Here is a 13,295-nt window from a genome sequence, read left to right as displayed (position 1 = left end):
GTGAGAGCCCCGCCGGCCCCTCTGAATGGCCAGCCTCGAGTTCTCCTGCGGGTGCTGAGGAGGGCGAGCCACGAAGGAGGACCCAAAGCCTCCCCCCGTAGGGCCGCTCACTGGTTCTGGGAGCCCTCCCATCCCGGGGAAGGCCTGACTCCCACTTAGATCCCGGCTGGAGGGCTGGGGCTGGGGGAGGGGGAGCCCCGAGACGCCCTCCCCAGTCTCAGGCAGCTTCGGGTCTGGGGGGTCTCCCTGTAGGAGGATGGGGCTGATCTCGGACCTTCCCTGCCTCTTGTCTGGCTGTCTGCTGCTCAGCACTCTTGGGGAAGGTAAGTGTCCGGCTGGGCAGGGGGCTGCTGCCCCCGCGGGCCCGCTCAGCTCCTGGCCGCAGAGACTGCGCACCCCTCGAGGACCTCCTCTCCCTGCACCCTGCCTCGAGGCATTTCTTGGGCGCCTCAAAACCAGATGGAGGGACTCGTTCCCAAGGGAGGGGGAGAGACTGTGGCTCCTGCTCTCAGCTGGGCTGGCATCGGGGACTTGTCTCGGGGCACCTCGCCAGGACGGGCTCACGAAGCCTGGGACAGCCAGCCCAGGGAGGCCGCTGTCCTGGCGTCAGGGCCAAAGGCGACTCGCAGCTCCGAGGGTCACTTCTGAGGGACAAGCAGGGCCACCGGCGTCCTCGTCCTCCAAACCCCGGAGCAGAGCTCTCGGGCCAGCTTCAGTCCTTTTTCTTCGTCTTCACCCCAGTACTGGCAACACGGTGGAGGACTGTCTGAGGTCGGCCCAGGGCTGGAGAGGAAACTGTGTCTCCCAGTGCCGCCGAGGGTCCTGGGAGCTTCTGTGGCTGCCACCTCCCTGTGGCCCAAGGCCCAGCGGCAGCATTCTGCTCTCTCGCTCTCCTTTAAACCTCCCCTTCCTCCTTAGAATCCATACTATGGTAAGGGCGAGGCGATGGGAGTGAAATGACTTGCCCAGGGTCACACAGCCAGGAAGGGTCTAAGGCCAGATTGGAACCCAGGACCTCCTGTCTCTGGGCCTGGCTCTCAACCCACTGAGCCACCCAGCTGCCCCCTGCCCTCATCTTTTTAAAGATATAATTACTGAATCTCTAAAAGTGGGGATAGTAAGGGAAGTCCGAGAACACTGAGTCCCACAACAACCTCCCTGGCCAGTGATCCCCCAAATTGCTGCCTCTCCCACTGTCAGCTCATCCCACTTCTAGACAGTTCTCTGGGAGTTAGGAAGCTTCCCCTGGACCTCGTGGGCTCACCCTAAACCCCCAAGCCATCTGCAGAATTGAGCAGCACCCGATTGGCTCCTTTATCCACACCATTGATAGAAGTACTAAACGGTCCCGGAGTGACCCCAGCCCCTGGGTTCAGGGTCCAAGGAGAGCCTGGGGACCCCCCAGGTAGGCCATCAGCACCCCATGTCTCCATCTTGGTCAGAAGAATCCCACCAACCGCCCCCTTGGCACGTCGCCACTGCAGGGCATGTGGCCAAGCGGAGCATGAGGTCGGGGTGGCGGACCTCGTTTCTGAGGGGCCTGGGCTGCCTGTCGCTCTGCTGTCCTCTCCAGAGCTCCCCCAGATGACTCTTCCATGAAGCACCCTATCGTTGGGCCTCAACCGAAGAGCGGCTCGAGCTGCTCTTGTCAAAGGGCGAGGAATTAGACCCAGCCCAGTGCCAGAAGACTCACCCCAGAGCCGCGTGTCTGCCTTGCCAGCAGGGCAGGCCGGATTCCTGGCTGGAGAAAGTCCTGGACGCTGTGGAAATAGAAGGCTAATGAAGGATCTTGAGGGACCTGGGGGGCTTAGACGAGCCTGGAGGAGCCCCTGCGGGAAGCTCGGGGGTCTCTTGGCCCAGCTCCGGCCTCGCTCTCATGGCCGTTCTCTGAGCCGTCTCTGGCCAGTGCAGCTGCAATCCAGGACCCGGCCATACCTTGAGTTAGAAAGGCTGGAAACCTTATTCCTCTCTTTCTTCCCCTTTACTCGCAATACCTTGAAGGGGAGCACTTGGTTTTGCAGTCTGGGGGGCAGGTCAAGGAGGGGCGGGGCCCTTTGCTCGAGGCAGTGGACTGGCACAGCTGGCATGCGTTCTCCTCCAGGCGCTGTGGCCAACAAGACGAGCACCCGGAGCAGGTGCCCTCCCGACTACGTCTACATCAGTGGCTGGTGCTATGTCGCCTTTGGGGACCTCCTCAGCTGGTCAGAAGCTTACGTGAGTTGCTTTGTGCCGTGGCGACCCCGGAGGGGTGTGTGTGGCTAGACAAGGGGCTTAGCCTTCATGGCCCGAGTGTCCTTCGTGGCTGCCCAGCAGGGGTTCAGGGAGGAGCAGAGCTGGGCACAACAGAGCCCGCTTTTGAAGCCTCCGGGCACTCCTCCACGCCTCTAGTGGCTGCCCCGAGAGGGGTGAGCGGGCACCTCGAATCCCAGCTCACCAGGCACGGCGAGGGGGTCTTTGTTAGACCGAGAGGGGGACGGGGGACGGAGTCACGTAAAGGGAGGATGTGGCAAAGCCGGTGGAAGGAGGAGCGAGAGGCCCCTCTCGCCCAGGGCTGCCTCGGCACTCTCAAGGAAGGGGGATCCATGGCCAAGGGATAGCCCCGAAGGACAGAGCGCAGGGCATACGAGGGGGCAGAGAGAGGTCATGCCCTGGGGGGCCGGTGGGGAGAGGCTGCCTGTGCCCTGGGCGTGATGCCCGCTCTGGCCTGGCGCGCTGAGAGAGACCCGAGCCGAGGAACCAGCCTGACTTGGGAACAATCTTCCCAGGCGGGTAGCGGATTGCCCTTCGGTGCCCCTGAGCGGTTTGGCGGCTCGCTCGGGTGCCAGGCTGGTCCCCATCCACGAGGCCTCTTCACCCCTGAAGGGAGCGGCGCCTCTCGGGCTGGGAAGCCTGCCACCGAGGGGCTTTGTGAGGCTGAGCCTGCCCAGCCCCTGGGAGGGAGGGAGGAAGTCACCGACTTCCTCGTCTGCCCTGCGCCGTGCCAAGCCCAGCACCATTCAGGGAGGGGCACCGCGGCCCAAGAAGCCACGTTCAGATTCTCATTCTTGCCAGCAGCAGAATGGCTGCTTTGCCAAAGGGGACAATAGGAGGAGCCCTTAAAGCTGGCACAAATGTGGGCATCTCTTCCTCCTACAGCCAGGCAGTAAACAGCGACGAAGCCCCATGCCAGGCCCTGTGCCAAGCACTGGGCACACACGAGAAGGCCAAGGAGGGAGGGATAAGGGGGAAGGACGGAGAGGAGCCCCCTGTAGAAGGCTGGCTTTGAGCGCGACAAGAGGGACGCTGGGAAGCTGGGAGCCAGGGATGGGGGGGGAGAGCATCCCAGGGTGGAGGGCAGCTGGAGAGATGGGTGTGGAAGTGGGGCAGCTGGGGCGGACGAGGACCTGGGGCAGGGGTACGAGAGAGAAGCCCAGGGCAGGATGGCGGTTCAGCCCTGGAGGTAATAGGGAGCCCCTGAAACGATGGAATGGGGGTGACCGCAGTGGGAGAGCCAGTCGGGGGTCAAGGAGACGGGGATGGGCTCGAGGGATACCACAGAGGGGGGAATTGACAGGCTTGGCGCCATCTTGGATCTGGGAGTCAGTGAGAAGCCCAGAGCAGGGGGGGGGAGGGGGGGGCTCCACCAGCGATAGGGAAGGTGGAAGGTGGGGAGGGTTCTGAGTTCCGTTCTGGACGTGTTGCCGGTAAGATGGCTGCTGGACATCCGCTTTGTCACGCCTGAGGGCATTTGACAAGCACCGTTGGAAGGTCAGCAGAAGCTTAAGGCAAGCCGGGAGCTCTGCAAACTCTGCCTAAAGATGGCCAGTGAATCCGCGGAAGGAGCCACAAGCCTGGCCCCAGGATGAGGGCTTGGGTGCAAATCCCGCCTCTGGCACTCCCAGCGCGGCAGAAGACCAGCCCTCCTCCGGGTGGCCCCTCTCTGGGCTCCAGCCGCCTCCCGCGTCAGGACGGGGAGATGTGGCTGCCCCAGAGCCGGCGAGAGGCTCCTTCCAGGGCTCGCAAGGCCAGGAGGCTGGTCTGTGCGGAGGCAGCAAGGCGGCGGCTTGAGAGCTGGGGGCCGGGCACCGGAGAGCGGTGGGGGAGGCGAAGCCGCTGTGGCCCGAGGGAGGGGCGGGGCTGGAGAGAAGAGCCACGAGCCCAGCTGCCCGTTGGTGAGCGTTTGGGTTCCCTCGGAAGGACGCCGGACAGACGGGCAGACGGGCTGATGGGTGGAAGGACCGGGCGCCGGGCCGGGCTGGGCTGGGCTCCGGCGGGTGCACCGCCGGGGAAGCCGGAGGGGCCAGCGGCGGCCCAGGGCGAAGGTGGGGCCCCGGCCCGGAGGAGGCACTGAGGCGGCTCTCTTTGCAGCTCGAATGCGCGAGGCTGACAGAAGGCGCTTCCCTGGCGACCATTAGAAATGAGCAGGACCAGCAGATCTTGGGCCACCTGCTGGCCAGCACCACGGCCAGGAAGCAGGCCTGGATCGGCCTCCGAAGATCCAACGTGAGCCTGCGGGAGTCTTTCTTGGGGCCTCCCCCTCCCCCCTCCCCAGGGCCCAACAGCATCTTTGCTCTGCAGGGTTATCGCTGGGTGTGGGTCGACGGGAGCAGATTCAGGTTGCAGCCCTTCGATCTCCTGCCCTGGTCCGCAGGGTACGACTGCGCCGTGCTGGACACCAGCGGAGGTAAGCGGGGCCTCCTGCCCAGGAACTCGGGCCCCCCCTCCGCTTGGCCGAGCCCTGAGGCTCCTGATGGCCTGCAAAGAGCCCCGCACGCCCCACCCGGCTCCCCCTTCGGGTGATGGAGGGTGCTTTGGTGCTAAAGAGCCAGAGGGGGACGTCCGTTGTTAAGGCTGGCCGGAAAGAGGAGGAGGCCGAGCCTGCTGGTCCCCCCTCAGCCCTCCCTCCGTATGGCCCCTCACTAGCCGCCCCGTCCCTTCGCCCCTCTTCCCGGGGTCCCCTCGCTTCCAGCTCAGTTGGAGCTGCCTCTTCCTCCGTCTTCAGCCGGTTAGAAAAGATCAGCAATTTATTCTATTGGGGCAATAAAAGAGGAAGCAGCGGGGACAGGATGGTAAGTTGAGGCAGGAGGAAAGAGGAAGGAGGGACCCCCGGCTGTCTAAGCTCTTCCCTCCCCCAAATCGGGAGGAGCTTGGGCTCCCTGGCCTCCAGTGCCAGAAGGGGTGCAGAGTCTTGAGCCCCGGTGGAGCTCCAGTTCAGGCGGGGAGACTCTTCTTGTGGCCTTTTCTTCTGGCTTGTGGGGGTCTGAGAGGACGGAAATCAGGATTCAGGCAAAGAAGGTTTTCTTGGGATCAGCCCAGCCAAGGCTGGCCGTCACCCCCCTGGCTGTCTGAGGCAGAGCCAAGTGCCCGCTCTCTGCATTCCTTTGCCTTAGGACTGACTCCCAGGCTCTCCGGGCCGCCCCCCTTGGGTCTCCACAGTCTCTGGGGCCTCTGGTAGGTCCCTGCCATTCCCAGCCCCCTTCGGTGCCCCCTGGCATCTCTAGGGTAGTGCCAGGCTCAGGGATGGAGCCCTGATGGATGGTGGCTGCGTGCTGGGCGGTCCGTAGGGAGTCTGGGATTGCACATCCGCCCAGTGGATGGCTCCCAGGTGCCCCCCCCGGCACCCCAAAGCGGTCGCTCAGAAAGCTTCCCGATGGAGCATTTGGTGATTGTTCAGCCGCTTTCCGGCACGTCCAACTCTTCATGAGCCCATTCGGGCTTTTCTTGGCAAAGATCCTGCAGTGGCCCGCCAATTCTTCTCCAGTCCATTTTACACATGAGTAATGGAGGCAAACAGAGTAAAGTGACTTGCCCAGGGTCACCCAGCTACTCAGCCTTTGACCCCAGATTTGAACTCAGGAAGATTGTCTTGCTGATTCCAAGCCCAGTACTCTCTCTACTGTGCTACCTAACATACCCCCCCAATTTATGGGGGTGCATGGCCCCCCAGAGATGACCACCCTAGTGAGGGGGCCCAGGACCCCTGAGCCAGGCACCAAATGGCATTGGACAGCCCGACGGGGACTGGGACCTCCAAGGTCAGGCACAAAGTGATCCCTGGTGCCAGCAATAAACTATTTTATGAGGCCACAGAAAGGGCCAGGGCTTATGGGGACCCCAGGCTCCCTCCCATGAGCAGCCACGAGGACAAATTGCATTAGTTCGAGCCTGTGCAGGGACCGGTCCAGCTCCTGAAGCCCAGCTCAGGGGAGGTGGCAGGGCACCTTGATTTTTCTCTCTCAAATTCTATCCCTCACCACTCTCGGGCCTTGGCCTCCACAAGCCCTGCTCCAGCCCATAAAAGCTTTGTCTGAGAGAAACAGAACTGGGGTGATGAATTATTCTGAAGCGAGCCTGAGGCCAGGACACAACTCTAGGAACTGGAAAAGAGTCAACAAGGTCAGCCTCAGCCACAGAATAGCTCTGTGACTGTGTTTGAATCCCCTGTTTGCCTCAGTTTCTTCAACCATGAAATGGGTATCAGAACACACTTCTGTGAAAGGGAATCCTTTGTTCCCTTTGTCTAGCTGGAGTTGACACTCTGGTTAACATTAACTTAAGTACCCCTACTTGGCACCTCACTAGACTGAAGACAGGATTAACTCTCCTTTGGCTACCTTTTAAATTGAATCCAAAAGATTGAACACCCTCTTTAGTGCTAGGTGAGAAGCCGGCAAGATGCTTGGAGAGCTCCACCCTTTTTAGCTCAGTCAGTCAGAAACTTGTGAATTCGTTTAAGAGGTCACTCAAGAATTCACACCCTCAGGAGAAATTGAGCTCCAGAGGGTGAGAAGTTGATCCCACAGACACTGGCCCCTGGGCGGTGCTAGACAATTTGGAAACTGTGATTGGCCCCTGTGAAGGGGGGAGCAGACCAGAAGTCACCATAAAAGCAAGCCCAAACTCCCTCAGAGCAGATGGTCTTTGAGAGGATAGTCTGAAGAGATTGTCTTCTGGAGATAGTCTTCCAACTGGGGAGAGTCTTCAAGGGAGCTTTGCTGGAGACTGCAGCTTGGATCATGGACTTGGAGCTCAGCTTCAACTGAGACTCTGACTCCTGGACTGCTTCATTGGGTGAGTGAATGGCTGACTCCTTTCCTAGTTTCTGGAGAGACTAGCTTCCATCTTGGAGGAGGCCACATGGTTACCCACTACCAGCCTTCCTGGTTGAGAGCTAATTAATCTCTGCCTGGATTAAGCAGGCCTGGGGCAAAACATTTAGGTTGATAGGATAGAGAACTTCTCCATCCTCCTCACATTTCTCTTCTTTATTGTTTCCTCTCTATTTGTAAATACATTTCTGACTTTGAGACCACATAATTTCATAAAATTATTGTTCAACCATTAAGTTGAACCCTTACAATTCTCATGACCAAATACAGTCATGACTATAACATACCTCCTCAGCATGTGCCTGACACGTAGTAGGTACTTTATCAATGTTCTTTGAATTTAACCCAATAAATGACTGCTCTGTGCCAGGAGCCTTGATAGACAAAAGGCCATCCCTACCCTCATGGAACTTATGGATAACATGCAGACAAAGAAATCCAAAGGAAGCTGTATACAGGACAAATAGGAGATGACGGGAGGGAAGGCCCCAGAATGAAGGGAGTCATAGGGGCAGACTCCCTGGAGAAGGTGGGATTTTAGTTGGGTCTTGAAGGAAGCCAGAGGGTCTGGAGGGAGAGCATTCATTCCGACCTCAGAGATGGAGGGCCTTGTTTGGGCAATGCATCCTGGACTCTGATGCCTTTTGGTGATGTATTGAGTGGAGCCTGCTTCTGGCTGACCTCATCTCTCTGCTGGCATCAGCTGTGCCAACATGGTGTCTTTGGCAGCCACCGAGAGTTGTTCTCTCTAACAGCTCTCTTGGTGTATAGGTTTAGCGGTGGGGAGCCATCTTGGCTTCAGCTTACTGCAGGCTATGGTTCCAAGGACTTCTCCCTCACTTGGCTTGATGGGAGGCTCCGAGGGCCTCCCTCCTCCCAGCCTTCTAACAAGGAGAAGAGGTGAAGAGCAAAGGCGGGGGCGAAGATTAGGCTGGTGAGCCTTGACAGAGAGGCACACACCAACGATGGATGAAGGCCTGGAGAAGGGCTCAGCAAGCCCTCCCCTAGAGGTGCTGGCCTTCCTGGATGCCTCACTGAGCTCTCATTCAGCATGCCAAGAAGCTGTGGCATGCAGAGCAGTCTTTGGACCCCAGACGTGCCATCCCGGCAGATGGGCTGAATCAGGTTGATGGTAAATGACAGGCCTCCAACCAAGTGAGGACTTGGGAGAGTGTCTCCCCAGGCAGCTGAAGACTTCCCCTGGAGACAATTTGTTCCAATGGCAATGAAGGTGGCCCAAGCAGGCCCTTTGGGTGCTCAGCTTGAGCGGGCATTGAAGATCCCAGGTCAGCCAGGGCATTCTGGGCCTTCACCAGCCATCCTTGTCTTGCCACGGGGCTTTGATGATTCTGGCAGGGAAAGTTCCAGATAATTAGATCACCTCAGGAGAACGACTCCCAGTCTCTCGTTTAGCGCTGGGGCTAATCGATTGGAGCTAGAATAAAAGGGAAGCCAGGGAGGCAACCTCAGTGTGTTCCAACCTGGTTCCCTTGACAATGCTCCCCCTCAAGAGAGATCAAGGAAGGGGCCAGTTGGGTGCCTCAGTGGGTTGAGAGCGAGGTCTGTTAGATTCAGAAGGTCTCCGGTTCCAATCTGGCCTCAGATACTTCCCTTTTAAGCAAGCCACCTCACCCCCATCGACTAGCCCTTCCTGCTCTTCATACACAGTCTTGATTCGAAGATGGAAAGACAGAGATCAGGGAACCTTCAGGTGACAGAAAGCCAAAGGTTTCCAACTTGACTCAGTCTGACCAGTGTGTTGTTCCAGGGTGTCTGGGCCACCTATGGGAATGTAGGGTCCTTGCTTAGGTGATATGAAAGCAGGAAATATGATCCCCCAAAAGTATGTGCTCAAAGAGTTAATTTTGAGACCAGGAGAGTGGCAATCGAGGCCATGAGAAGAGGTGAGAGAGCTCATTCTTCCCAGTGCAGCTTCGGAGGCCCTGACCACTCTAGCTCCCCTGCCATCGTGGTCATCCCTCGCTGTCCAGTCACAGAGGTTGCAGCTGGAGTCCCCACCTTCATTGCTGGGGAAAAGCTCCTTTCCCATGGGCTCATAGGAAATGCCCTGGGGGAAGCCGTCTTTGGAGGTGAGACTCACTCCTTCTAGAAATGAAGAGTGGTTCCAACTCCAAGCCCCGAGTGAGTCCGGGTCCTCCTGGTGTGTGCCAGCCCTGGGGAGACAAAGGAAGACAAAGAGGCAGTCTCTGACCTCAAGGAGCTCATGGTTGGGTGGGGACGAGGCCATGCAGAGACCAACCAAGCAAACCAACAGGGTTAATTACCCCATGGAGAGTCCGAGCACCAAGGGTTATTTGGGACAAAGCAAGGTCCTCTGTTTGTCCTGGCTGACCACCCAGGGAGAGTGTACTGGCCTTGGGAACACGGACAGTGATTCTGGTCACTGGAAAGGTGGCTTACGCTGGCTGCGGAGACAGACACTAACACTGTTAACAGAACACTGTTAGGGCGAGGGTGACTAAGACCCAGGTCAGGAGGCAGCGGAAACAGCAAACAAGACCTCTGTCAACAGTCCGAGGATGGCCCACTCCATGGTGTCCACGTGCCCACCACGACTGTCCTCTATGCTGTATAGGAAAAGAAGAAGCTGTAGCCAGTTGGTTGCATGAAAGAGGTCATCTCAGGGAGGATAGAAGCCTTGAGACAACCTGGGTGCATATGCTGGGTGGACGGCCCAGATGGCCTTTGCCCCGAACTCAGTGGTGTGACGTACCACTTAACCTGGGGCCTAGCTCATAGAAAATGGTAATAAATCCTCGTGGAGTTGGGAAATTCCTCTTTCTAAGCCTCGGTTGGCCTATCAGTAAAAGGAAACTTTGAACCAGAGCATAGCCAAGGTCTGTCCAGCTTGGCTATCTGGTGACTCTCCAAGAGTGTACCATAGGTGTGAAGGCTGAATCCCAGGTTGCCAGCTGTTGGAGGCTGAGAGAAGGGAGACCCCAGCATGTGCCTTTAACCCTCTCCATGGAGGAGGGCATCTTCCAGAAGGGGAGATTGTCTGAGTTCTTTGGGAAGCTTCAGCGATTACTTGATAGGGATGTGAGGGGAATAAAATGTTAGACTGGACTGACAACTTGGGGGGAAGTAGAGGCATATTTTCTCAAGGCAGAACAGGTTCTGCCTCTGCCTTGTGGGGCTCACACCTCACCCAGAGCAGAGAATGAAGGGGAAGCAGGGATTGACAGGGTGGTAATGATGGGCAGATCATTCCTGGTGGCCTTTATGTTCCTTAGAATGAGGGTCAGGGCTTGGATCAACCCATGGTACCAGGGGAGGGTCTACATCTGCATGGATCTCCTACCCTTGGGAGAAGAGCAGAAAAAAGTTCTTTGTTTGCATTGGAGGGGATTGTGGGAGGACTCACATCTGGCTTTTCTCTTGTCAGACTCACCAACTTGGGTGGCAGAGTCCTGCAGCAATAAAAACTCCTTCATCTGTCAAATGCCCACCTAGAAAAGCTGAGTGGAGCCTGAGACTCAATGGCCAGGGAACTAAAGTCTTCCCCGAGCTTCTGGCTACTGAGGCACAGTGTGTCTGCTTTTTCTCCATTAAAACCTTCGTTTTTCCTCCTGGAGGTGTTTGTATGGGCAGACTCTCCAGGTCTTTCATTTCTTTCTTTCATCCCAAGTCCCCAGTGAAATTCTCTGTGATCCAATAATAATAAATCAATCATTCAATGGTATGTGAGCAAACAGCTTCTCAAGCGTCTTTCTTGTCCTGCGAGGACACAGACACATTATCCAGGGCTAGGCTGTGTATGAGCACCTAAGCGAAAAGACCTCCAGTGGGAAACAGCACTCAGAAATGGAAAATAGGCTCCAGCAACCAGTCCCCATGCATGAAGTGCCTACTAATGTTTCCAGGAAAGGAGCAATGCTGCCAGGCATGTGCAGGAAGGTTCCAGCATTCTGGAGAAGTTGCTTCTTCTGACAGACAGGGAAGCAGGAGGCTGAGTTTTGGTCTAGTCTCCTGGGGGGCGGGTAGGGAACTAGATATTCATTCTCTCTCCCATGGCTTTCCTTGTGATCCATTTACCAACTGCCTGTTCCTGTGGATCCTGTTGATGCTGAGAGAGTCCTACAGAGCTGCTGAAGACACCAAAAGCCATTTGTCAGTGAGACCATCTCTTTGAGCCCTGGTCCTGCCCACCTTCCAGCCCTGCTACCTCTAGAGCATCCAAGAGGAGAATTTGGGGTAGAGAAGTGTATTGTGCCATAGGAACCCCTGGGACTTTTAGGTAGAGACAGAGTAGGTACTACCTCTCTGAAGTTACCAATTAGATTTGGTGGGAGGTTTATTTATATTCTTTAGTTTGGATATCCCAAACCCTTTTCACCTCTCCCTTAGTCATTAAACCAAACTGTCCTGTGAGTATACAGTGTCTGTATTTATTGGCTCAGGGTTTGGCTCTGCCTGCCCTTCCTAAACCAGATTACTGGCCCTATAATACCACCCTCTAACCTACAATTATCCCCAATAGTTATAGATGTGCTAAGTTTGATATTTCAGTACCTACCAGGTGCTGTGCTAATCCCGAAGGATTCGATAGGAGGCAAAAGGAGCTGCCCTCCAGGAGCTTCCAATCTTACAGGAATGGAGGGATACACCAAACAACCAAGAGCTTTGGACATAAGAAATAGCAGCTGAGGATCAGAAGGAAGGAGCCGGAATTCAGAGGGCCTGGGGAGATAGATCTGCCTGGAGAAGATGGGATTTCATTTGGGACTTGAAAGCAGCTGGGGAGGAAGACAGAGCAAAAGACCCAGAGCCCAGACATGGCACAACCAGGAGTCCAAGGCATTGTCCTGATGATGACTTGGCCTAAGGTATAACTGTGTTGGAAAGGTTGGAGGATCACTGTCTAGTGTGAAGATTAAATTGAATTCTCCCCTGATCATAACAATGACAATACTTACCTCTCTCCTGATTGTGAAGATTAAATTGTAACCCTTGCCTATTTTTAGATTTAATCCCCATAAGTGTAAACATGGTACTTAAGTTAAGTATGAAGATCTGTCCATTTAGATCTAATCACCCAAAGTGCAAATATCCCACTTAATCATGAAGTGGGAGGTCTGTGACCCATGTGTGCAATGGTGGGAAATGAATCAGAATCGACTAACTGCCTTCTGGGCAGTCCTAGAACAGGACTTCAGCTGTGATTGGTAGACAGAGAATTAGTGGAAGACACAGGAAGTGACACAAGAGAAAATGTCTTTAAAAGGAGCTATTACTTCCTGTGATAATTCAATTCTTCATGCTTTCAAGTTGAGGCTGGTGAAGAGGGGCAGAGGAATCTGACGACTGGACTGACACATGGTGAGTGAAAGCCTGACTCTTAATGACTGGATTTTTCTGAAAAAAACTATTCTCTGGAGAGACCTACTCTTGAGAGACACTTCCTGGGTCCTCGGCTTTGCCGAGGCTGACTGAAACTAATTCTCCCTGCCCAGAAGGGCCAGGAATAAATTACTTTAGTGCTCAGGCTATATATCTTACCTTAATCTCTCTCTGATTTCTTGCTTCACTCTTTCTACATTTTGTAAATAAATTGTAAGAAAAATCTCTTTGGAATTAATTAAATTCCTGGTGACCACACTCTTAAATAATTAAGCCCAACCCTTTAAAAATAAACCCTCCCCCCTTTACACTAGGGAGTCTCTGGGGGAAGTGATGCGGTCAGACCTCCATTTTAGGGAGATCCCTCTGGCAGCTAAATAGAGGATGGCCTGGGATGGGGAGAGCCATGAGGCAGGCAGACACTCCTCCCCTTAGCAGCTGTTGTGAGGTGATGCAGGTACCTGTCCAGGGAGAGCTCTTGACCACATTTCCAACATTCTCACTTTTACTTGTGTATACTGAGGCACGGAATGACAAGAGTCAAGTATGAACCCGTTTTACTGAGGAGAGTGGCATGTGGGAGGGCAGAGCAGTGAGCCCATCGCTTGCCTGGCTCCCCGAGGGAACTTCAGGGAGGCCTTGTATGTGGTTTCAGAGCACAGGATAACTCAGGTGTTTGTGGAGACTGGCACAGTCGAACACAATGTAAGAAAAGGAGACAAAGGGTGGAAGGGCCATTGGAGATCTCAAGGCAGGAGACTCAGGTCTGCTTGTTATCAGGAAGTACCAGCTGTCAAGGTAGGATGTCATTAGGACATGGGGCCTGTAATAGGGAGGGGTTAGTAA

The 13,295-nt window shown here is 55.7% G+C and overlaps 1 protein-coding gene across 1 annotated transcript in view; it reads left to right on the top strand.

Annotated features, from left to right (window-relative positions):
• The window catches only part of LOC103106015 (struthiocalcin-1-like), a 22,255-nt gene extending 11,454 nt beyond the window's left edge, over nucleotides 1-10,801 (top strand). Inside the window, exons 3-7 of the mRNA XM_007505846.2 lie at nucleotides 253-323; nucleotides 2,102-2,214; nucleotides 4,348-4,482; nucleotides 4,558-4,663; nucleotides 10,495-10,801. Of these exons, the coding sequence (XP_007505908.1) occupies nucleotides 257-323; nucleotides 2,102-2,214; nucleotides 4,348-4,482; nucleotides 4,558-4,663; nucleotides 10,495-10,562 (489 nt within the window). The 5' untranslated portion in view covers nucleotides 253-256 and the 3' untranslated portion in view covers nucleotides 10,563-10,801. The remainder of the gene's footprint in view (nucleotides 1-252; nucleotides 324-2,101; nucleotides 2,215-4,347; nucleotides 4,483-4,557; nucleotides 4,664-10,494) is intronic.
• The last annotated feature ends 2,494 nt before the right edge of the window (nucleotides 10,802-13,295 follow it).

This window comes from Monodelphis domestica, chromosome 6 (genome assembly GCF_027887165.1).
Source record: "Monodelphis domestica isolate mMonDom1 chromosome 6, mMonDom1.pri, whole genome shotgun sequence".
NCBI classification, from domain to species: Eukaryota; Metazoa; Chordata; class Mammalia; order Didelphimorphia; family Didelphidae; genus Monodelphis; species Monodelphis domestica.
This window is presented reverse-complemented; position numbering and strand designations above follow the sequence as displayed.